The sequence below is a fragment of the Struthio camelus genome, chromosome W, assembly GCF_040807025.1.
Source record: "Struthio camelus isolate bStrCam1 chromosome W, bStrCam1.hap1, whole genome shotgun sequence".
Taxonomy (NCBI): domain Eukaryota; kingdom Metazoa; phylum Chordata; class Aves; order Struthioniformes; family Struthionidae; genus Struthio; species Struthio camelus.
Window position 1 is genome coordinate 42,247,544 of NC_090981.1, and position 23,636 is coordinate 42,271,179.

The 23,636-nt window shown below is 39.8% G+C and overlaps 1 protein-coding gene across 1 annotated transcript in view; it reads right to left on the reverse strand.

The window, feature by feature from the left end:
- Window positions 1–23,383, reverse strand: part of LOC104152985 (ankyrin repeat domain-containing protein 31) — a 60,933-nt gene extending 37,550 nt beyond the window's left edge. Inside the window, exons 1-11 of the mRNA XM_068926375.1 lie at window positions 23,228–23,383; window positions 22,314–22,369; window positions 21,467–21,549; window positions 18,485–18,531; window positions 17,804–17,898; window positions 16,714–16,760; window positions 10,263–10,925; window positions 6,856–7,133; window positions 6,407–6,528; window positions 3,484–3,663; window positions 90–232 (exon numbers count right to left, since the gene is read on the reverse strand). Coding sequence (XP_068782476.1) covers window positions 90–232; window positions 3,484–3,663; window positions 6,407–6,528; window positions 6,856–7,133; window positions 10,263–10,925; window positions 16,714–16,760; window positions 17,804–17,898; window positions 18,485–18,531; window positions 21,467–21,549; window positions 22,314–22,369; window positions 23,228–23,331 — 1,818 coding nt within the window. The 5' untranslated portion in view covers window positions 23,332–23,383. The remainder of the gene's footprint in view (window positions 1–89; window positions 233–3,483; window positions 3,664–6,406; window positions 6,529–6,855; window positions 7,134–10,262; window positions 10,926–16,713; window positions 16,761–17,803; window positions 17,899–18,484; window positions 18,532–21,466; window positions 21,550–22,313; window positions 22,370–23,227) is intronic.
- Window positions 23,384–23,636: the final 253 nt, after the last annotated feature.

Consider the following 23,636-nt stretch of genomic DNA (forward strand, 5'->3'; position numbering starts at 1 on the left):
CTCACATGTAATAACACTATCTGCTTTTCTGAACCAACAACAAGAACTTATATACCTAAACCATGATTTGTGTTCAAACTGGAATATACCTCATAATGACCTTCTTTAACTGCATCTTGTAATGGTGTTATTTGTTCGCTTCCTCTAGCATTCACATCGGCTCCTGCTTTCAAAAGCTCGTTTGCTATCCTATAAAGGCCTTCCACACTTGCTTCATGTAGCGCAGTCCATCCTATGAAAGAGGGAAACGGGCAACTGAAACCTGTATTTCAATTTGGATAAAATACTTCACAAAAATTACCTAACAGATAATCTAAAAGTACCATCAGGATTTCAGAGATATACTAAAATGGTAAAGATTGCTGGATTTTACAGTAAGTTGTATGAAGAAATGTGTATTAAAAAGCTACAAGGGTTGGGAGATTTCATTCTTTTGCCAAAATTTGCACTTACTGAAGAATCAGGCGCTGTTATAACAATATTGATTTTAGACTTGATGGTTCTGTTGTGAAAAAAAGAGAATAAAAATTGTTCCACTCACACCTTAGTAATTTCTCCCTGAATAAAATGTATGTGCTGTTTTAATCACAAGATAATTTTTCATGATGTCCTTTTATCTGCTAGGCCATGGTGAAGAGAGTAAGTAAGAAAGGAAAAAATAAAGACCTGGAGCTATGTGTATGGCAACACGCTCCTATCTAAGTAACATATACCGGCAATTAAAAACGGTAGGGCAGCATCTCCAAAAAATGGCTTTTAAGACTCTCCAAAAAAGGTTGGAGTTTCCAAAGAAAGCAATGAAAAATCCTTACTGAAATTCCATATCCATTCTCAGCTCTACGGAATAAAACAAGATATCATCTTTATGACCCACAGAAGGTAGTGCTGAGGAAAAACAAAAGGTGGAGTGTAAGCCTTTGAATTGGGCCTAGCATAGCCTTGCATCAGCTCTTTAAATAGTCATTATATGACAGTGTTTTACAGAGTGAGAAAAGTAAGTGAAAAAGACAGAAGACCTTCCAATCCCTATCTTCCAGCCCCCAAACCACCATACCCTCCAGAAGACCATTCTGATGAGCAACCTTCCTCTTCAACCGTCTCCCATTGCAGGAAGGTTGTCCAGGCCTAATCCATATACTAAATCTAGGTTTAAATCTAGATTTAAAAATAGTTTTAAATATAGATCCACTTACTAAATACAGATTGCTTATTAAGACTGTTCTGCTCTCATCAAGTGAAAACCTCTTTTGTCAAAAAGAGAAGCAAACTCCTGAGGCTCTCTTATTCACCACCCACTCCAGAATAATGTATATACGCACAGCATTTGGTTTATTATGGGCAAAGTATGTTGCATCAGGTTGCCAAAAAACGCTTTCTGCTATAAGGTGTTGCTCTTACTTGCTTGAAACTCAGCCGTTTTAACTATAACTGTCTAACGCTGACAGTGCTTCAATATGAATGCTTTTAATAGCATCATTCATAGAATATTTTACTTGCATTTTAAAATGCCTTACAACTATTTCATTAAGAAACTACAGCAACTTCACATTTTGGAACAAAAGCCTGAAATGTAGTAAGGAAAGGAGAAAAGTTTTATATGAGTGAAGATGCCTATTTCTCTCCCATTAAATATCGTCCTGTATCCAATACAATAATGAGCCTCTGAAAAATTGCAGCTGGAACATGTTTAATAGATAATCATTAGAGTTTAGCAACATGATTCTCAAAGGACTCTGTGCAAGCTCCAGGCTGAGAAGCAGAATTCTCGTTGCAACGACTTTTTCAGCTCCCTCCAGACATTCTGAATCAATACTCAAACTGAGAGCACGGAGATTCTCTCTCCACAACCCCTGTACTGACACCCAGGCAGGGAGAAGAAGAAGAAGAAAACAAACAAAAAAACAGGAATTCAGTAAGGTATTGAAGCAGAGCACTGAATCGGATGAAAAGAAAAAGACTAGTGTAAGATATGGATAATTACTGGTGGAGGGCATTAAAGGAAGACACAGGGCACAGGGACAGAATAAAACTATTTCAGCAGTAATTCCCAGCCCATGAGATGAAAGCACATTTCAAAATGGCACAGGTCTAGCAACTCTACTTCTTTCTGATTATACCTCCCTCACTAGAAAAGAAAGGAGGGGGGTCAGGTCAGCCTCTTATCTCTTCAAGGAGTTCACTTAAAGCACATTTTACGCAGTTGTGCTCCTTTTACACCAAAAGATAGCAGCCAGAGTCTGAGGGAGTGAAGAAATAGCAGCCCAGCAAAAGGTGCAAAGGGAGAAAAAAGCAGCAGCAGTGAGGTCAAAATCTGGAAGCACTGCACTTCAGTGCACTTCCCCACAAAGCCTGCAGCTGAACCCATGATACTAACAGTTCTCTGTTGTCAGTATATGGCTTTGAAACCCACGAACAAAATCTTTTTCTCAGCTGCCTCTAGCACTCTGAGAGTCACTCTGGTAGTTCAAACAGCAGAGTCCTAAATTATAAAGTCTGGATCCTGCTGCTGACCTAATCTGTAAGTCAGTATGTTCCAGAAGACAGAATTTCTAACTTAATTTTGGTCTATTATATTCATTCACTATGCAATAGCTTTCAACTGCACATCTTTTTTTTTTTTTTTCCTGTTCCCAAAGAACAGCTGTGAAGTCTTTAGCCACCACACGAGATGGACATGTTCTAGGAATGAATCAAGGTTTTCTACTGAATGATGTAGTTGCCTGTGAAACCATTTCCTCCTTTTTTATGGAAGTTTATCACAGTCCAATGAATTATGCAGGGAACTGCAAAATGAGGAAGGACAGTCTTATGTTTGAGACAACCACTTGATACTTCAGGGAACAGTACTGTCTTTGCCACAGAGTATCACACATGAAGCTAGATATGGTCAATTGTTTAAATCAAAATGTTCACAGCTGGCCACTGCTTGTCATTCATTTTTGGGCCCAAGAAGAAACAAAAACGTGAACTATCAAGCAATTACAAACTAACTGAATCAAAGTAGTTCTAAGCTATGAAGCTACAACTTTCTTTAAGATATAAGTGGCAAAATCAAAGCCTCTGAAAAATTAAACTAGAAATCTATTTTTTGGAATCTCAAGTTGGACACTGAAATGGACAAACAAACAAATAAAAGCTATGGAAAACAGTTCATTGGTTGCATGATTAAGGAATTATTTCCTGATGAGCATGCACAGGTTGCTGAATTAAGGCTAAGTAAACTTAATTTCAGTATTTCTTCAGTTTTCGAGTACATACTTTCAGGAAATTTTTCTTTTCTAATACACCTATATATAGGGTCTGTATATTTTCTCATGAACGGTTACCAAGTTAAACCAATAAAAATTCAATAATCTACTTACTAGCAAAAAAAAACTATAGCATCCCTCGTTGCACATATGCATAATATGTGCATTCATTACTTATACCTAGATGCTTGTTTTGAAAATAGTAGACTGTATTTGAACTACAATTGCAACTTACCAGCATAATCCTGAGCATTTATGTTTGCACCAGCTTTTATTATATTGCATACAAGGTCTATATCTTCATCAGCAACAGCTTTATGCAGTAAAGTCTCACCAAAAATATTCCTCCTATTGATTCTTGAAAGTGAAATGGGGAAAACAGGATTTAGAGAATTCCTAATACAGGCTTCTTGTCCTGAAAAATAATTTAAAAGATGTGTTGAACAGAAAAATGTCTTTCCTCTCTTACTTTGGCTTTTGTTTGCATTTCACTTAGTGAGCAAGCTTTCTGAAGAAAAAAAAATTCATTTAGTTTAATGGAAATGAATATTTCAAAAGAGATGTTACCAATTCAATAATAATCCCTTCCAATAAAAGATGCCTTTTACCATGAATTCCATAACAAAAATCTAACTAGAGTTCAGCACAGAAGAATAAGAGTTTTAAAAATGTTTTAAGTTTAGGATTTCTGCTTTTTAATGACATTTTTGCAAAATGCATTGTTTCCAACCAGTTGATAAAATTACTATTGTAGGTTAGAACTCATTACAAGATGAGCATTTCAAAAGCTATTCAGTTATTTAATAATTTCTCTTTTCTTAAAAATCATACTTATCAATAATTCATTTTTGTACACATTTATGTTTTAAAGCCTCTGCCACATGAGCAAAGAGGAATTACACTAGGATAGTGAATGAGATTAGCTCCCTCAGATTACCTTACCCCTTTGCTTCACCAGTAGCTCAGGTATTTGTGTAACGAGGAAAAAGTGAACAGTTGGGACAAAAGCTCATTAGCTATCCCACTGAAAATTATTCCTGCTTGGGAGTCAGAGGCTTAAACATAATTTTATATATACACATATATGTGTGTGCATATACACACACACACACACACACAAAACAAATACTATTTTAACTATTAGTTTATTATGTTACAAAACAAATTCTATCTCCCACTATGCAGCCATTATCAACTCACCAAAACTGAAAACTGTATCTGCTATATAGATAGGCTGTCCCATACTTTACCAGCAGAGTACCATCCAGCATCTCTTCATACCACGGAGAAGGGCATCTGTGCTATTGCCTCTTCTAGAAAACAGGGAGGTATGAAGGGAGGGAAGGATGGCTTGCAGGAAAGCACAATGCATGGCCCAGCCACTGTGTTGATCTACTAGTGAAAAACCTTGGGTTTGGAGGAATGACAGGCTACATTCACTGCTCCTCTCCACAATCAGTAGTAGCAGATGTAGCTTGCTGGCCTCAAAACTCTACCCAGGTTACAGGAATAGATCTTTTGTTTTAAGCATTATAGAACTCAAAGCCTCACGTCTCTACTGCTTTGTACATTGTGATAGACTGCGAGCTCAGATTAAATCATTCCTAACCTTGAGTGTTTGATCCTGTGTAGCTTTTTGGAAACCAATTGGTTTCCAAATGGATTACCTAGCACCTTCTCAGCTGAGTGCATGGAGAGTCTTTCTCCACGACCTGTCTAATCTTGTAAGACATTAATCATCCATGATACTACAGTCCACAGTCAAAGCTGGTTGAAACCAGTCCAGCAGTTAGGACAGGAAGCAGGAGGACAAATCATATAGACTTGTCCAGCAGGAAGGACAAATCATATAGACATAAACAGAACAAGGTGTAGTTTTATGTTACGCTTAATCCCATTTAATACACATTGTAACTTCAAGAGGACTTATTCCCTGCCACCTCTACCCTGCCTTCCTTGCCACCTTTCTTGCGTCAGACCCAGCAACTGTGCAAAACAAGTACGGCTTGCTGAACCAAACTGGAACTTTTGTGGGGCTGTTTTTTTGGTGAATTATCAAGCTGAGCTGACTCAGTCTCGATTACAAGATCTGATGCAAAATGGAGGTAACCTTGTTAGATTGGATTAACATGAAGCTACCTCTACAGGCTCACTCTTTCTGTAGAAGTTATGCTAAAAACACCAACAGCTTATTTTTCAAGTGAAAACTACTAAGTCAACTTGAAACACAAGACTGGTTAGTCATCCAGCCTTGAGTCTCATAAAAGTGGTGCTTCCACTGGGAATAACGAAAACCCTTTGAGAGAGAAGGGTTGCTAAATGGTAGTAGAATTATTCATATTTTATAAGGTCTATAACATAGCTGTTACAGTTCAACTACTTCCAAACTTTAAGTTGTTCAAACGATTGTAGGTGCACTGATAAAGCCAGACTGAATAGGCTTAAAGAAAAAACCTTTTAAGATTCTTGTCTTAAAGAAAGGCTGGCTCTGGAGTGAGCACATAAGTGAATTCTATATTCTCCCACACACTTCCTGGGTGAGGCAGAGAACTTCTTTGCATGCCAGTTCCTCATCTTTAAAGGAAGAAAAATAGCAATCTTTTTCTCTGACAAAGCACGTTGCAAGGAAGAATACTTCAAAGAGTGCTTAGTGACTGCAGTAGTGAAGGCCCTATATTTAAAACTGACAGAATACTCTGCTTTAAATGCCTGTTGTTAATCTGCTTCGTATAGGTCAATTATTGAGGATGGCATTCCCTTCAAAAAGACGTTGCACCAAGAATACTAGATTACAGAATCAGGATCTACATCTTCACTCTGTATGAATGCATTTTTCCTTTTGCTTTTCAGAATACACCATAATTTTTTTTTTTTTATTTATAATACTATGCGATAAAAATTGCATCCTGAAAAGTTTCTCATGGTTCATAATGAGTTTACGTACACAAGTCAACTGTTACGTTGCTAATGTGTCTATTTACACAAGTGAAGGAAATTGTGTAAATCACCCATAATTTTAACAATCAATGTTTATAGCTTCTTTTTAAAATAAAAACATACCACGATATATAGGAAAGGCTATGAATTATACTTCATTCAGTACATTTGCTGAAATCAAAAAAATTTATATGATAAATAAACACCAGAGAACATCTTACTAATTTTCTTTTTGATTCTTTTGCTTCTCCTTGTCTGCTCAGCTGTTCTATTTCCATTCATCCTTTGACATATGTTGGTTTCTAGATCCTGCTTGTCTTTACAAGTAGACTTCTGAATTTTTCTGACAAGACATTTGGTTTAGAATCAATAAAAATATTGTCTTCTCTGTATACAGTAAAGCAGTGCTTATAGTAGAGCTAAAAATGTAAACATATTTAATTTTAAAATGAAGTTTATAATAGCATGCAAGTATGTTTGCTAACTTTGGTAGTACTGAAAAGAAGGTAAATCAGGGCAAAAACCGACTGCCAGATCTGCAAGTAAAATGTTAAAACTTTTACCTTTTGATCATTTAAAATCACTAACATGAGGAACGACTGGTCTGCATCACATCTGTTACATTAATACAAACAGGAATTTAAGAATATTATGCATGATTTTGTCATACTCAAAATCCTTAGCTTTGTTTCTTGTTGTATTGCCATTGTGAGATATCCTCTGCTGAGTCTCTTGTAGTATTTGGTGACAACTGGAAACATGATCTCTGCGCTTTCTCGAGGAGGTCCCCCTTATCTGCATTGCTCTCCTTGATGTTGCTTTGGTAGTTTCTGCACACAAGTCAGTCTCCAGTGAACGTGAACTTCCCTCCTCAGTAGAATTTTCATGCAAGGTGGCACTCCAATAATCTGAAATTACCTCTTTCTCTCTCTGCTGATCACCCACAAGCTGTGACAAAAAAAAGAAATACTGCAAGTGACCAGTAAACAAACTGTTAAAAGAACGGCTGTATAAATATTAAAGGCTCAAAGTACATCGTCTTATAAATTATATATGTGCTTACAGACAATGGAATAAAATACGGAGAATGGAAGGGATAGTTAAGTGATAACTGGAATTCTACAGATACCACAGACAGGTTTCCACAGAGAAAGGCACTTCTAAAGCAGTGCCACATCATGTAGCACTGGGAGGATTAGCCAAGGGAAGTAGGATACTCAGAATCAAAACACAAATAATAAATCTAGCCTGGCTGACAGTGAACAAAATTTGTTATCTGAAAGCTGTTTAGTTGGACACGTGAAATGACTTAACGGATTCATTCTAGCTCCCTATAGACATGAGTTCCTGTCCTAAAAAATTAAGTGATGTTCACGATGCCTTAAGCTAGCCCATTTTATTCCAGTCTTGTGCAAGTCTAGAAATGTGCACATCGACAGGAAAAGTGTTTCAACAGTTTCAGTAATTCCTAGCTGAGAAGCTATTTCTAAAAACATACGATCTTGATTCCTGAGCTATAGCCACCACGGATGAGATTTATCTCACTTACCTGCAGCCATCTAAAAGTCAGACATCAAGATGTCACTATGCATCCTGGTTCTCCCTGCCATCCCTATCATTAGTGAAGAGGAAGAGCCACTTTCAGAGACTGATTTATCTTGTGCTAAGGTGTGTTAGGGGAACCAGCTGGTTGGTGTATACCAGATGCTTATCTCTAACAGTGAGAGGAATCCCATCCTAAGTATGAATTATCACACGGTAGTTAACTTGAGTTACTTGAGTTAATTCTTTATTTTAGTGAGCTGAAAGTGAACCACGTTGCTGAGTATCACTGAAGCTGCTGTAATGGCCTGGGTGCACTTTAGCTTATTACTCGCTTGAGTAGTGCTGAACGCCCTTAGGGCACACCCTCAGTACACATACAACATGAGCATGACTGTTCTACAAATTCTTTCACAGTGATACAGGAAAACTTGCCAGTGCTTCCCTGGGACACGGATGGAAATGGAGGATTCACTGTTTTTTTTTTAATTGACATATTCAGCAGAGAGGCTCCTGAAGGGGTGAGCTGCATCCCTAGAAGTGGTCCCTCCAGGTCAAGACATGATATACATTAACATGGCAGTTGCAGGAAACCAAACATTTCAGTGTACAAAACTATCAATCCAGTACTCTCCATGACACCGCATTTGCTATAGAAGGAGGGTAAGAGAAAGCAAAGAAAACATTTCAAAGAGAAAAAAAGGCATGTGCTTTATAAGGTACCATATATTACAACAGATGGCCTATATGGTGGGGGGGGGGGGAAGAGGAGCGCGAGAGAGAGAGAAAGAGAGCGAGAGAGAGAGAAAGAGAGCGAGAGAGAGAGAAAGAGAGCGAGAGAGAGAGAAAGAGAGCGAGAGAGAGAGAAAGAGAGCGAGAGAGAGAGAAAGAGAGCGAGAGAGAGAGAAAGAGCGAACAGCATCATAGTTGCATCTACAGGACAATACAGGCTCTCCTCTTTTCAGTACCCATTTCATCACTCAGAATAAGCATACTGTGAAGAAGCAAGGATAAGGAAAGACCAGAGAGAGTAATATACTGTCAGAACACAACAATTACTAACAAATTAACCTAGAATTTTTCCTCGTTAAACTGCCTCCATACCTTCCACCTTCAGTGACAGGAAACTGAGATATCAGCAAGCTAAATTAAATTATTAATTAAAAAAGAGATTATGCATCCACATTCCCGAAGGACCCTGACTCACAATCTTAACTGCAACATTGAGTAAATCTATCTACTAAGCTTGACAATCTGCGCTACAAATTTCAGAAATTTACACTTCACTGAAACAAGCTTTACAAGTTGCTATGGTTCTGAGAGAACAAGCCTAGAGAGCTTTCAGCACTCTGAAATTAGCTACCTTTGCAGCACATTTTATTACACGTTGTGATACTCAGTTAATGTAACCAATAAAAGTCTGAATTAATTAATATTCTTTAGATGCTTTATGCCATTCTGTGGAAGAAAACTGGCTGTAAAACCACTTCAACTAGCTATAGTGGTTTATTGTTGATTTGCAGCACCAGATTACACAGAAACAAAGCAGAGCAGAGGATGTGATTCTAGATTTACAAGGGATGTCTATCACACTCCATAGCATAAACACGTAGGTCTTTCTCTTTCCTTCATGATAACCTGAACAGGAAGAAATTACATGTTGTTGTCATGTCCCTCCCTAGATTTTTTGCTTTCATCTTGTTGAATTCAAATGACCCGTTGCAGATCACCATTGCAGGACAAGACATATGTTGAGAACAGCACAGGACAAGAGATAAAAAAAGAAAGAAGGATCACCGCTTGTATCCATACATACTAGTATCTTGAGTGGAGGACATAAACATAAGACCTTGTCTCAGCTTCTTCAGTAAGCCTCTCATAGGCAGAGCTAAACAACACAGACATTCCCACTCCTAAACATACATGTAAAAGAATCCCCATAAAGTAATCTGGCTAGTCTGCAGGGAAGACATGCCTAAAATTTCTTTTTGTAATACTTGCAAAGCATTTATACACTACAGGGACAGGAGCTACAAAAGCAGAAAACACAGCATACTATCATACGGAAAAGTAAACAAAAAACGATAGGGTAGGAAACGGGTTAAAATCAGCAGGCTTATGCCAGGGTGCTATAACAGCATTTCAGAAGAGTGTTTTGGCACTTTCTTTAGAGAAGATGTGAGACAAAGAAGATATATAGAGGGAACAGGAGTTTTTAAAATTCCATACTAATTCTAGCCATGGCAGTCACTAATTAAAAACAAAACAAAACAAAAAAAAAAGTAAAAAAACCCTTAACTTTACTAGGATTACCTATCCCAGAAAGCTAAGCCATCCTCATAATAAGAATATATCAAAACAGAAAAATATTACTGGACTTCTGAAACAAAAATCAATGAAAAGATATTAAACATGTAAATTACTGATGGCAGTTTGTTCTCTGCTAAGATTTACATCTCCAAGTATTTTGACTATTCTATAGAATAGCCTAAGACATACATAACTTTTCAAGTACTAATTAACCCGCACACATACTTGCTCATTCGTTGTCCTCTGCAAGTCAGATCGTGTTATGGCTTTTATTTCTTCTGCCTGAACTGTAGAAAGCTGAGGCTCAAATGTATTTGTTAGCTGTGTACAGTCATCATCTAGCCGGGGAATACTGGGTTCTAAATTTAACTGCTCTTCCTCAGTGCTAAGCTGCCTCTCATTTGGCACTTCAGGAGCGACAACCTGTACTACAGATCCTGACAAGGAGTTCAGAGCTGCCACAAGCTCAACTGGCAGGGCATCGCTTTTCTCATCTGCTGATGTATCAATGGATAAGGCATGACCCTGACACTCTAACACGTCACGCAACGGGTTTATCATTTTAGGACTCTCTGAATCACTGAGAGGCTTCAACAAATCACTGATTTCAAATTCACTCGTCAGTATTCTCTGTTCAGAGAACGCTTCCATGAAAATCGTCCCTAAGGATGTCAATGAGAGATCTGTATCATTTTTAAGGGAATGTTCTTTTACTGTGTTATCTGTGTCAATAACCGTCAGGCTCGTTCTCTGGCAATCTTCTAAAACATGTGGAAATATATCTTGCGGTGTCTGTTCTTTTGGAATCATTATTAGCTCCTCCAGAAATGCATCTAGACACAGGCTTGTTTCTGGAGAGAGATCTTCATCACTTAATTTCTGTGAAATCTAAACATAAAAAACGTTTACAAAAAAGGAATGGAACAACTTTTTCTAAAAAGTACATAATCAGCATTCACTTTACAAATCATCACTAAACATATATTTTATTCACAATTTTTGAACTTCAGCTGTTGACTTCCCTTGTAGTGAAAAAAAAGCAAGAACAAGACAGACAAAATGTGTTATAAAGTCAAAGATATTATGCTATTGCCAATGACCTGAAGTGTTAACAGCATTAAAAATTTCTGTTGTCCAGAAACAATGGAAGTGGACATACTCACAACACAATACAAAAAGCAGTTAGTAAAAAACATTATCGCTTTCAGTTTCGATTATGTGTTAGTGTAGATTCCAAGGTACGAAGCGCTCGTGCCTCATAAACTTCAAAATCTTTGTAGTACCTTTGGAGGCTGTATGTCCAAGTTTCCACTGAGAACAGAAGCATAAAACCATAACTGTTCTTGGAAAAGTAATATTTCTGCTGTTTTTCTAATCACCTTGATCTGCTTTACAACAGATGCACGTACTTTTATACCATTAATATCTTTTCTTCTTTTTTTGTTATCCTTGTTTCAAATGCTTCTGCAGGAGAAAATCAGATGCCTCAGCAAGCCTAAAAATCTTTTTTATATCATGAGTGTGTGTATATAACAGTGGTATTGCCTAAGAGAATCTTAAAAGAATTTCTTCCAACACATTTTTAGACTCTTGCTGCCAGCAAGTGGCAATATTGTGCAGTGCAAGAATTCTTTAACACAGCCAGTAACAGATTTTGATAAAGCTCACATACAACAAAACAAATAGGGCAGAAACCTGATGCTGTTGACTCACATGCAGTTTGTAAGCTGTTATAAATCCCTGATTCTTTGTTGAAAAAATATTCCCTAGTCAGCTGTTTCCCATCTTGCACTTCTGCAGCTAATTGTTCCTCTTCCAGTACTGAGTACTTTTTACTTCGCTATATTGAATTAGTTTATTTTTAGATCATTTTTCCAATTTATACAGACTGTAAAGGACTGGGAAAAAACACCACTGGCATAAGCTTTTTGTATTTGAAAAACCGTGGTTTAAGAGACACATATACATATATTAAAAATTATAAACTTACTACAAAAAAAAGGCTTGGTGCACCTAGTGAAAAGCAGGTGAAACTACCATTTACATTAACGGAGAAGGATCAGACAGGCTCAAATGGCTAATTCTGCAAGAGTCTAAGCACCCAAATGACAACTGAAATCCAACACTTAATGTGACTGGTGTTCATAAAAACACCACCTAGCTCTAGCACTCCAGTTTCCCCCAGTAAAATCCCGTGGGACTAGATCTACAAGTTAAATTCTGCAGAACACAATAAAGTCCAAACTTTCCTTCTCCAAAATCCCTACTCAGCTGTCACTGATGAAGGCACTCAGAGCCCAAAGGCTAAGGTAACTGTCTGTTGAATAGGAAGAGGAGGGCTGCTGAAGGAAGAGGAGGGCTGCTGAAGGAAGAGGAGGGCTGCTGAAGGAAGAGGAGGGCTGCTGAAGGAAGAGGAGGGCTGCTGAAGGAAGAGGAGGGCTGCTGAAGGAAGAGGAGGGCTGCTGAAGGAAGAGGAGGGCTGCTGAAGGAAGAGGAGGGCTGCTGAAGGAAGAGGAGGGCTGCTGAAGGAAGAGGAGGGCTGCTGAAGGAAGAGGAGGGCTGCTGAAGGAAGAGGAGGGCTGCTGAAGGAAGAGGAGGGCTGCTGAAGGAAGAGGAGGGCTGCTGAAGGAAGAGGAGGGCTGCTGAAGGAAGAGGAGGGCTGCTGAAGGAAGAGGAGGGCTGCTGAAGGAAGAGGAGGGCTGCTGAAGGAAGAGGAGGGCTGCTGAAGGAAGAGGAGGGCTGCTGAAGGAAGAGGAGGGCTGCTGAAGGAAGAGGAGGGCTGCTGAAGGAAGAGGAGGGCTGCTGAAGGAAGAGGAGGGCTGCTGAAGGAAGAGGAGGGCTGCTGAAGGAAGAGGAGGGCTGCTGAAGGAAGAGGAGGGCTGCTGAAGGAAGAGGAGGGCTGCTGAAGGAAGAGGAGGGCTGCTGAAGGAAGAGGAGGGCTGCTGAAGGAAGAGGAGGGCTGCTGAAGGAAGAGGAGGGCTGCTGAAGGAAGAGGAGGGCTGCTGAAGGAAGAGGAGGGCTGCTGAAGGAAGAGGAGGGCTGCTGAAGGAAGAGGAGGGCTGCTGAAGGAAGAGGAGGGCTGCTGAAGGAAGAGGAGGGCTGCTGAAGGAAGAGGAGGGCTGCTGAAGGAAGAGGAGGGCTGCTGAAGGAAGAGGAGGGCTGCTGAAGGAAGAGGAGGGCTGCTGAAGGAAGAGGAGGGCTGCTGAAGGAAGAGGAGGGCTGCTGAAGGAAGAGGAGGGCTGCTGAAGGAAGAGGAGGGCTGCTGAAGGAAGAGGAGGGCTGCTGAAGGAAGAGGAGGGCTGCTGAAGGAAGAGGAGGGCTGCTGAAGGAAGAGGAGGGCTGCTGAAGGAAGAGGAGGGCTGCTGAAGGAAGAGGAGGGCTGCTGAAGGAAGAGGAGGGCTGCTGAAGGAAGAGGAGGGCTGCTGAAGGAAGAGGAGGGCTGAGCAGCTGCAAACTGAAACATCAGCAGGATTCTGAAAGTTTCTCACTTATGAGCCCCCATCTGTTACATGTAGTCTGAATATACATAATGGATCAAGCCTCCTCAGAAGAGGAGCAGGATTCCTCCTCAGTCAATTGCTCATCAGTAAAATACCTGCATTATGGGAAACGCTCGTTCCGGTCCATCCTCCACCAGCAGGGCTACGCTTCAGACAACTCATTTTAAGAGGGTGTTCCTAACTAAGAACACCAGAGAGAAAAGGTACCTCTTTCACATTAGGCATCTCATTCTCTTCAGGGTTTGAATGCCGTCCGTCTCCTGTTAACTATTTTAGGCAGCCCTCTGGTCAGCAACATAACATCTGTGAATCTCATATGTGAGCACGCTCTTTTGAAAGCTTTCGTTCAAATCCCACTACCCTCACGTTTCAATTACTCCCAGTACAAACCCCAACCAAGGTGCTCCTTAACCCAGGCACAAGTCCTGCTGGCCCTCTAGCATCAGCCCAGCAAACTCTCATCTTCCCATGTCTGCCAGGAAGCATACACTGGGTATCAGCTGAGCACGGCTACAATCAACTCCAGCCTCAGCTGATACAGAACCTCTCACAGGAGAAAAAGTCAAGCACAGATCTCATCTAAAAGACCCTTAACTGACTGCAGATATAAAAGCCATCGGTTAATAAGCTCACTAGGCCAAAGGCCTAGGCCTCAAAGTGCTAGGATTTCTATACATGTATGATGTCAATAAAATCCTGTATTTTCAGGAGCAGAGTTACAAAACTGACTCACTGATGACTGTCAAGGGGTCAGCCCTGCGCGCCCTTCAAGTTAGTACACGGAAGCCTGCGATGGCTATTGCAGCACTTGCATCTTGACAGCACCAAGATCAGCCTATATGCAAAAACCATAATTCATCATAGCAATTCCAGCTTTCTTACTCCAGGTTCCTAAAATATCCTCTCTGAGGATCTTCTCAAGGCACTTGATTTGCCTCTTCTCCAGGGGTTATTAATCATAACTAATCTCTCTTTTCAAGACATTTAGATTTTTTCCACTTAACCAATTCTGCACAATGGGAATGCTTTATTTTGTAAACTCGGCATTGTAGTTATATATTTAAAAAAAGGGAATAGATTGGGGGATTTAGAAGTGTGTGTGTGTGTGTGTGTTTATTTTAAAATAAGGGATAATGGATAATGTAATACTATCTCCTACAAGATAACATAAAATTTGCTACACTGCTCTCAATATTTTCTTCGGTGAATTTTAGCAGGTTCTGTTTTTTCCCCTCAACATTAACCTTATTACCTTACTGAGGCTCCTTGAAAAGAGAAAAATAAAATTGGTTTATATGGAATTCTAACTTCTTTTATAGGTACAAACCTATGGCAGTAAGCAAAACATTCATAATGCTAGAGATTGTCCCTTACGTAGACTATTTCAGCAGATAATTACTCTGCATATGATGAGAAAGCTGTTTCACACTGGAACGTCAGAGCAAAACTGGCTCTGGAACTGATACCCTTATGTAAGCTAATGGGAGCTTTCCTAAGAAGCTGCATACGGCAGCGACAATTGCACGTCCTCAGTAAGACTGTCTCCTTTCCCTAGGACCCATGCAGCTGATCTCACCAACACTCTATAAATTCTCACAACTGTATATGACATCGCAATGGGAAACGGTGGCGGCGGTCCCTTTTTGCTGCAGAAACAGCAACAGAGCAAATTCCAATGAGAGCTTCTTTTTCCAGCAACAATGGACCTGAAATTAGTGAGCTGGGCAGGGATGAACTGAGACCAAAATCAAAGAGCATAAAGATGGCACTGTGGCCCAGAGCATCAGTGGAATGAGTTAACAACGCAGAGGTAGCAGAGTAGCCATAAGTAGCATCGTTGCTGCTAACAACAGCATACAGACAGATGATACTGAGGCAAAGGCCAAGAACCCCTTCATGAAACGCTGCCAGCACTTCCTGGAGACAGGTCTGTTCAAATACCCCTCTGGTGCTTGGACTTCGCTAACTTCAAACCATGAGTGTTGGGAGGAAACAGGGGAGAGGGGAAGCGGAGCATCAGAGAAACATTTGGTCACTGGATGTTTATGTTAGTGGCTGCAGAACCTTCAACTCCTGCTCAAGATATTTCTGGGCTGGATGTTTTACTTATTGATATATCGTTCATTTTTTGGTACTACCTTTTCTGAAAGCTGTGGGGGATTCCCTCTCTCCTCCAAGATTTTCTTTGTTTTATGTACAAAGGCAATGTGTGCAAGCAGATAATTACTAAAATAATCAGTATTCTTTGTGAGTTATATTCATAACATTCAGGTTGTATTAAGCTGATGTAAGTTAGCCTTGCTATAGTCACGTCCTTCCATTTGCCTTTAACTATGCATTTCCACATCCTCTCTTGCACTGTACTGGCAGTTACCTAATTTTCTGGTAAGCTGGCTCGAAAAGATAACCTGGCGGAAAACTAACCAAGCTAAAAAAAGTGAACAGTGTCTCACAATCAGTTGCCCGAAACCTTCTTCACATTGGGGGTCAAACAAACCCAAAGGAAGCAGCAGAAATACACGGCAAGGAAAAATCGGCAGTACCATGCAATAGCCAATTAGATAGGCTTACACTGCAGTGAAATCATCCTGGATTCAAAACCACTGAGAAGGAAGCTGACGTAGCGGGGGAAAGGTAGCTCTGAAGCGATTCCATTGCTTTTACACGATCAGCAACATAACCTACCACTTGTGAGCAGTTTTAGGATTAGTAAAGACTAGTACTACCTATTTTTGGCCGCAAGTGAGTCATCCTTCACAAACAGAAGGCAGTTACAGATACTCTGTTCCTCCTCAGAGACCATCCTAATGTCTCTCTCATAATTTTCATTGGTGGGAAACACGCTGCCATCTGCAGCTTCTTAGGAAAGCTCCCACTAGCTTAAGGCATAGCCCTTATGGATTCTGTATCATGACAGTATCTTTCACACTTTTTATTATTGTACCTTTCCTACGCTTGTGTCCTATAAGCTCAATAACTGTGGTTCCTACCCAAAGAGCAGCAAGTTGAATAAGGCTCAGACGAAACAAGTTAAAAACAAATGTGCTCAGTGTAGGTTTCAACAGCTATGTCTGCTTTTTAAATGTCAGAATCTATTATTTTTCAGTAAAATATTCTCCAGTGCTAATTCAATCAAATGATACTTTACATGCATTCAGTTGTAAAAATACACTAACCTTTTCCTCTGAATCTTTCAGAAATCCAACCACTCTGTTATCTAAATCTAGGACAGTAAACAAATATTTCAGTTGTACTACCACTGAATTTCACTTTTGAAAAGTTCTCACCTTCTCTAACAAAATGGTCCCTTCTTCCTGATTAATGCTAAAGTTTCAGATATTCTTAACAATGACTGCATTCATGTTCTCTGACAGGAACTGACAACACATTTTCTATGTAGGCTCTATTAATCACCAAATTATATTCCAGAGTTACTTTGTCACATTTCTTCTTAGCTGTGGTTTAGAAGCCTGTGTTTCCAAAGACTATCATGCCAATGGAACTACCTCCCATTTCAGAGGGTGAGGCCTGTTCCCTGCTCTCTGTAATTACAGTGCAATTAGACAATTCAGCTGAGCCAATCCAATAATTTACAGAATAGGCTCAAATGGGCTGGTCCCATCCCCTGTTTTGATATTCATCTGACTCCCTGGGAAACCAATTTGATGCAGCAAGCTGGCAGAAAACTAACCAGAAAAAAAGTAAATTATCTACTGGGACAGCAGAAATTTGTTCAAATGGGGAGCAAGCAAAACAGATGAGGCAGCACTGCACTGCTGGGAGCAGAGATGAATGAAAGCACAACTGAAGTAGCAGCAGGTCATTATATCACAGCCAGATTTGGGAAAGGACTGGTAAAAGTTTTTCTCCTCCTTTCTTAGGAATGTCTTTGACTCTTGGGAACATCAGTAAGAAGCACGTGGGGACCCTCAACAACTGTTACTCACATCCATGTTTACCATACACATCTGTAAGGCACTTGGGCACCACATGGCCTGTAACTTTTACCAGAAAATTCCACAGCAATGAAATAATTTTTAAGTTGACACCACTACCACGGGAAAGCAGTTATTTCAGACAATTCTAACAGAATACTTGCAAAAAACATAACTTGTACTCCAAGGCAACTATGAAAATGAAACAACTGTTGTAAAGGCCACATATAGTCAGATTCCAAATAAATCTAGGTGAATACTCATCTTCAGCTTCTCATATGATTCTGCCACAGTTAGAGCAACTTTCAGTTTTGTATAAAATAAAACATACCTACAGAATTATTTTGCTGTCCCTCTACTGTAGCATTCAGTGAAAAAACAGGCTCAGAAATATTTTCAGAAAGTGAGGGACTGTTTATCCAACCCCTAGGATTAAATAATATAATAAAAACTTTCAGAGATCTGGTCAGCTTGTTTTTACAGTAGTTAAGATTCATGAAGCTTTGTACTCATAATTATTTGCAGGAGCAATTGCAGTCATTTTAAAGGTATACTTCTCTAATTCAGAAGGACATGTAGTTACTAAGACTTCCAGATTTCCTAGGTCGAGCTAGCCATGTTTTTTTTGTTTTTTACACTTATTTCTGTACTTCTATTTTAAATACACTTTCTGCTGAAATCCTTCCATAATTTCTTAGGCGATGAGGTCTAATAAATCTCTTTGTTACAAATTCTTGCCTAACAATTTTCCCCGAGTAGTCCACTGTCATTCCTGTTGCTTATATCCTTACACCATTAAAGGTAATACCAATAAGAACAAATACAGGAACAGTTTGACCTATACTGGACACAGAACTACCTCTGGCATAAACCTACATGCTTTTCTAAGCAAGCAAGAAAGCCGCTTCACAGTAGAGCACCGGAAATAAAATAGCATGCAAACAGGGGTATAAGGGAACTGTTTAATTATAGTATGGCTGACTGGAACATGCGTGTGATGCATTATACTCACTGCAGTAGAGACTGAGATCGGTCAGATGCATTCGTCTCCTGAGGTATCTGATTTGAAAAAATATTTTAACAGCTTAGTAAACAAAGTATTTCCCAAATTATTTTCTCAATATTACTATATGCTTTTCTTCTTTCTGTGAGTTTGGGAAATTGAGTTTTTAGACCAGATCTTTACATACCTTACTAATATGATACAAAAGACATTTCAATTAAGTCCTTTTTTTATTTGCAGTATTTAAAAAAAAATGTTGGAAAAATAAATCAAGATTATGAAAGATCAAACTCATGTAGGTGTATTTTCCTATTGGATAATTAAGATACAATTGCTTTAAGCTTCAGCTGCTTTATACATCAAAAGACCAAAATGCAAGCTTGTTTTATTTCAACTCCCAATTTGATCTTTTCTGTAACAATTCCCTCTTCCAGTCAAACAATATGGGCTGCTACTCCAGAGATCTTTTAATATGCACTCTTGAGGAAAGAGAGAGAACCCCTCCTCAAGTGTGGAAAAAGCAGCTGTTATGCAAAGTCTAAGGCAACCTAGCAGTGATTGAGAGGGGCAAGCAAACTGCAGAACTGTTCTCTCCTGATGAGCTGAAAAGTGAGGATTACAAGCAGACCATCACCATACTGGCTGTGATTTCAAACAAGTTATTGACATGCAGTGGGGGATACGTGCAGGACTTTGAAAATATGGGAAAAGAACATCTTGGTGTGGACATGAAATGATGATTTACTTGGCCTGCATAGGGTACTAGCTACACAATAACAGCAACCATGCTAATAATGATCTGAAGAGCAACAGGTAGAAATTGCCCAGCAGGAACGATTGCTAAAAGGGTCCATGGAACAGAACAGATGATTTAGGGACAGCTTATGCAACAATTATTGACTGATCTAATTCCAAAACACAGCAATGGAACGGTTGGCAAGAAGTCACTGACTTTGCTAAATATACCCTTTGTACGAATCAGCATGGATATTTACACAGAACCTTATACAGAGACCTTAGCTGAGGACAGGAGGATAGCAGTTGAACTCTTAGATCTTTTTGCCTAGGTAACGTTGCTCAGAGAGACATTTAAAGCTCAATGGACCACATTTATATCTCAGGAGAAGGAGTTACATACTCTGCTTAAAAAAAAAAAAAAAAGGCTCTAAGGAAAATCAGTGCATCACTCATACCAATAAGCTGGTTGAGAGGTTTTCTCAAGTCATAAAGATTATAAAAATAGCATTTGTGGCCACCAACACTAAGTACTGAGAACAGCCTTTTGCCCTGCTCTCTTGCTCCCTGTAATAAAATTCTTGCAAACCTCAACTGATTATTCCCATGTAAGCATTTTTACAGCCAACTACCTGAAGGGATCCTGGATGTGTTCCAAAAAAGACTAAAGCTTTAAAGCTGTAAGTGCCACCCAACACCTTAGGAGCACTTCACCAAGCTGGGCAAGAAAAAAAATCTGAAAAAGGCAGATGCACAAGTTTACAATCATGAGGCTTCCTTGAACAAAGCATGGAATATGGTATTAATGGAGACAATTTACTGGTCAGTTAGAAAGGACCTGGAGGTTATAAAATCTGTCACTTGGATATACAACAGATCTACTGCATCTCTGGTAGAAGAAAAGTCTTATTGATTCTGCCACATACAAGAACGTCAAAGTTAGGCCTCCACATCCCAATCCCCCACAACCCACCTCAAGCACAAAGCAGGCCGAGACTCCTCGGAACATCTAGAACAGATGTTATGTTTTCTGCAAAATTTCACAGCCATTCTGGGCTGTATAACCCTCATATCACATTATATCAAGATATCATATTCACATAAGATCATTTCTGAGGGTGCAGCATGAGGACAAGCCTCTACATAATCACATTCCATATCAGCTCTCAGAGCGGTTGAAGAGCCACACTGCTGCAATCTAATTCTGCCAGTATCTACAATGATAGCCCAATACATTCTTTCACAGCCTTCAGTAAGATTTCAACTTGATGCTGACCCCACACTGTGGATGACCAAGCTGTCAATGGCATCATTTATAGCTCTGACAAAAAAAACTGCGAGATTTACTCAAACTATTTGGAGAAAAGCACGAGGGGACTCTTTGCTTTTCCCACTTCTTAGACTTGCGAGAAGAATTCCTTAGAGCTTACAGTGATACAAACTTAATTGGATTCTACACTGCTACACAGGTGAGAGCCATGAAGCCAAAGACTTAGGTTGTCAGCAGACAGTCAGATCAGCTGCCAGAGGAGAAAGGGAGAGAGCAAATGGGCACTCTCCTCCTTCCATGTGCTGTGATAAACTTCAATCAAGACAATCTTGGGACTTACAAGCAGTGAAACAAACTTCTGTAGAAAACTTTTCACATAAAGGCATCCTCTTGAACTTCTTCACTTTTTTTTTTTTTTTTTTACACTGCCAGTTGAACCAAGCGTATCTGTAATTCTACTACCCTCTATAAAAATAATCATTCCAACAGAAGAGTGTCTTTTTAAATGTAAGTTTTGTCATTTAGGAAGTGATTTAAGAATAATTCTTTAAAAAGCTCCTCTTGTACTGGAAAAAAAGGATGTATATATAGTGGTCTAAACTGGTGGATATACAGTATTGTAGGTAGTAGAACAGTCACAGGTTCTAAAAGAAATTAAGTTAAAGAATAGGAACCTGTTTGTTTCTAATTGTTACACGAGGATGACACGCAGGTAGAAAGCTCAGTGGAACAGAAAGTAATCTTATGTGTTGGCCACAGAACGTGGCAAGTATATTAAAAGGTATCTAGCAGATTATGGAATTCAGAATTATCATAGAGTAGAATAATTACCTCATCATCATGCAAAGAGACATTTTATTCTGCATTTCAGATTACTGTCTGTTTCTTTTTCTTATTTTGTGCAGAAAGAATGAGAGACTCAGTGATTTTATTAATTAGTAGTAGTTATGCATGTGTAGCAGAAGATTTATTATTTCTATACATACTAGACTTATCTGTTTTTCTTCCTTCAAAATGTATGGACGATCATGAACTCTATGGATAAAACAGATCTCTGGAGAGGGGGCTCCTAGGAAAAAAAACATAGAAAAAACGCAATAATTAAAGGCAGTTTTGCTGCCTTATTGTTTCATAAATTTCTACGTATCTTGGTAATCAAGGTAATATGTCTCTCAAAGCTCTAATATTCAATAAAATTAAGTGGTTAGTCAGTCTAGCCAAAGTCAGTCAAGCCAAAGAGGTACCAGTGAAAATATTATGCAACTGTTACATGTTTGTTTATCCAATCTACTTTTAAGGGATTAATGAGGGAAGATTTTATGGCTTTAATGAATGAACGTGCATTTACATTTAAAATAATACACTTAAATATACATATCTAAATGTTGCACATCAAATTTAAACAGAATAGATATATTTAACAATATTAAAGTTATTTCAGTACTATATGCTACTCTAGTTACACGTCTACTGTGCGTACCTACATTTCATTCATTCTGTTCAAATATACACACATATCTCCAAATAAAAAGGATATCCCTGTATATCTTTCATGTGATTCCTAAGCCAGGCATTCTCAGTTACAACGTACGGGAAGAACAGAGAAATTATGAGAAAATATATTATTCAAATATTAAAAATGTACTGAAAAAATTTTGAGAATATTAGTTAAAAAATAAAGACTTCCTAAGACATTACATACAGTTCACAAAGGTGGAAATTATTTTGATTACTTTATGTAACGTTTAAATTTACATATTATGGACTCAAGCAACATCCAGAGAAAAGCGCATAGGAAAAACAACATAGACCTAAAAAAATAAATTCTCTTACCTTCATCAATTCTTACTTCAGTTGTTAAGGACATGTCCATATTAACAAAAGATAACCTTCACCAAAAAAAAAAAAAATCTCTTGAACAGCTGTGTCATCCTCTTTTCTATCCTGTAAACTCAAAACACAGTTCAGGCCAGTGGAGGCCAACCTAATTTCCTTTGTTGGGACATCCACCATCCTCATTCTAAACAAGTACACCTCTAATACAAATGCCAATTTTAAAGCATCTTCAAACTGTGAAAATACACCTGATTTTGCATAACAGTGAGAAAACTTCAAGTAGGGAAGTACATCATTGCTTTACATCTACTCAGTCTATAGTGAAACACAAACATAGCGCAAATAAAAAGTGAAACTCCTGGACAGATTCAACTCTGCAAGAATAGAGGAAAATATCAGGAGCACTCTGAAATGAAAACTGCAAAGAAATAAATGCATTAGCAGTAATCTTGTCTGCTGACGTTGTCTTTATTTTTATTTTCTCTAGCCAGGATTCCGCTTAACTTCCATCGACTGAAACATTAGTCTACAGGGCCCAGTGGTATAAATGCATAGGCACACAGGATGTATACAAAACGTACGGGTCCATTTTCAGAGCTGGCAGCTGTTAACTCCAAGGGCATAAAAAAACACCCTAACAAAAAAAGGAAAACTAAACTAAAATACATATTTATGAAACAGTCTATTACTCTAAAACAGCTGTTTCACACACTGCCTGCTCTGCAGGATTTCAGACACAGAAGGAGGCAGTTCTCCTGCGTGCCTGGGTTATTGGAGGTAGTATGGGGACCCCGCAGGCCCCCGGGGCCGGGCGCCGCCTCAGAGCAGCGCGGGGAGCGCGACGCCCCTCTCCACGCCACACTTGCTTTTACACAAGGCTACGCACAGCACGGACACACGACCCTTGTCACCTCCTGCTGTGGAGCTCCTCTCCCTCCACATCGCTCTCTATCACGGAGCCCTCCACGACCGTCTCGTCGCTATCGCTGTCCCAACGGCCGCCCCTCTCCCCCATGGTGCTGCCGCCGCCGCCCCGCTCCCCTCAGGGCGTCGCCGCCCGGCCGCGCGCCGCCTGCCTGGCCCCGCCCCCAGCGGCCCCTCGGCGCGCGGGCTCCTCCCCGGCGGCCATCTTGTGGGCGCCGCTCCTCGCTCCTGGCCTCCCGGCCGTCGCGGGGCGAAGCGGAGGTCGCGCAGGAGCGGGGGGCTGGTGTGTATGGCGTGCTGCCTCTCAAACATGGGTAAGGGCAGCGCGGCCGCCAAGAAGAAACCAAAGGCAGCTCTTCCTCTGGAGTCATTGGGAAGGCTTGCGTTAGCCCTGGG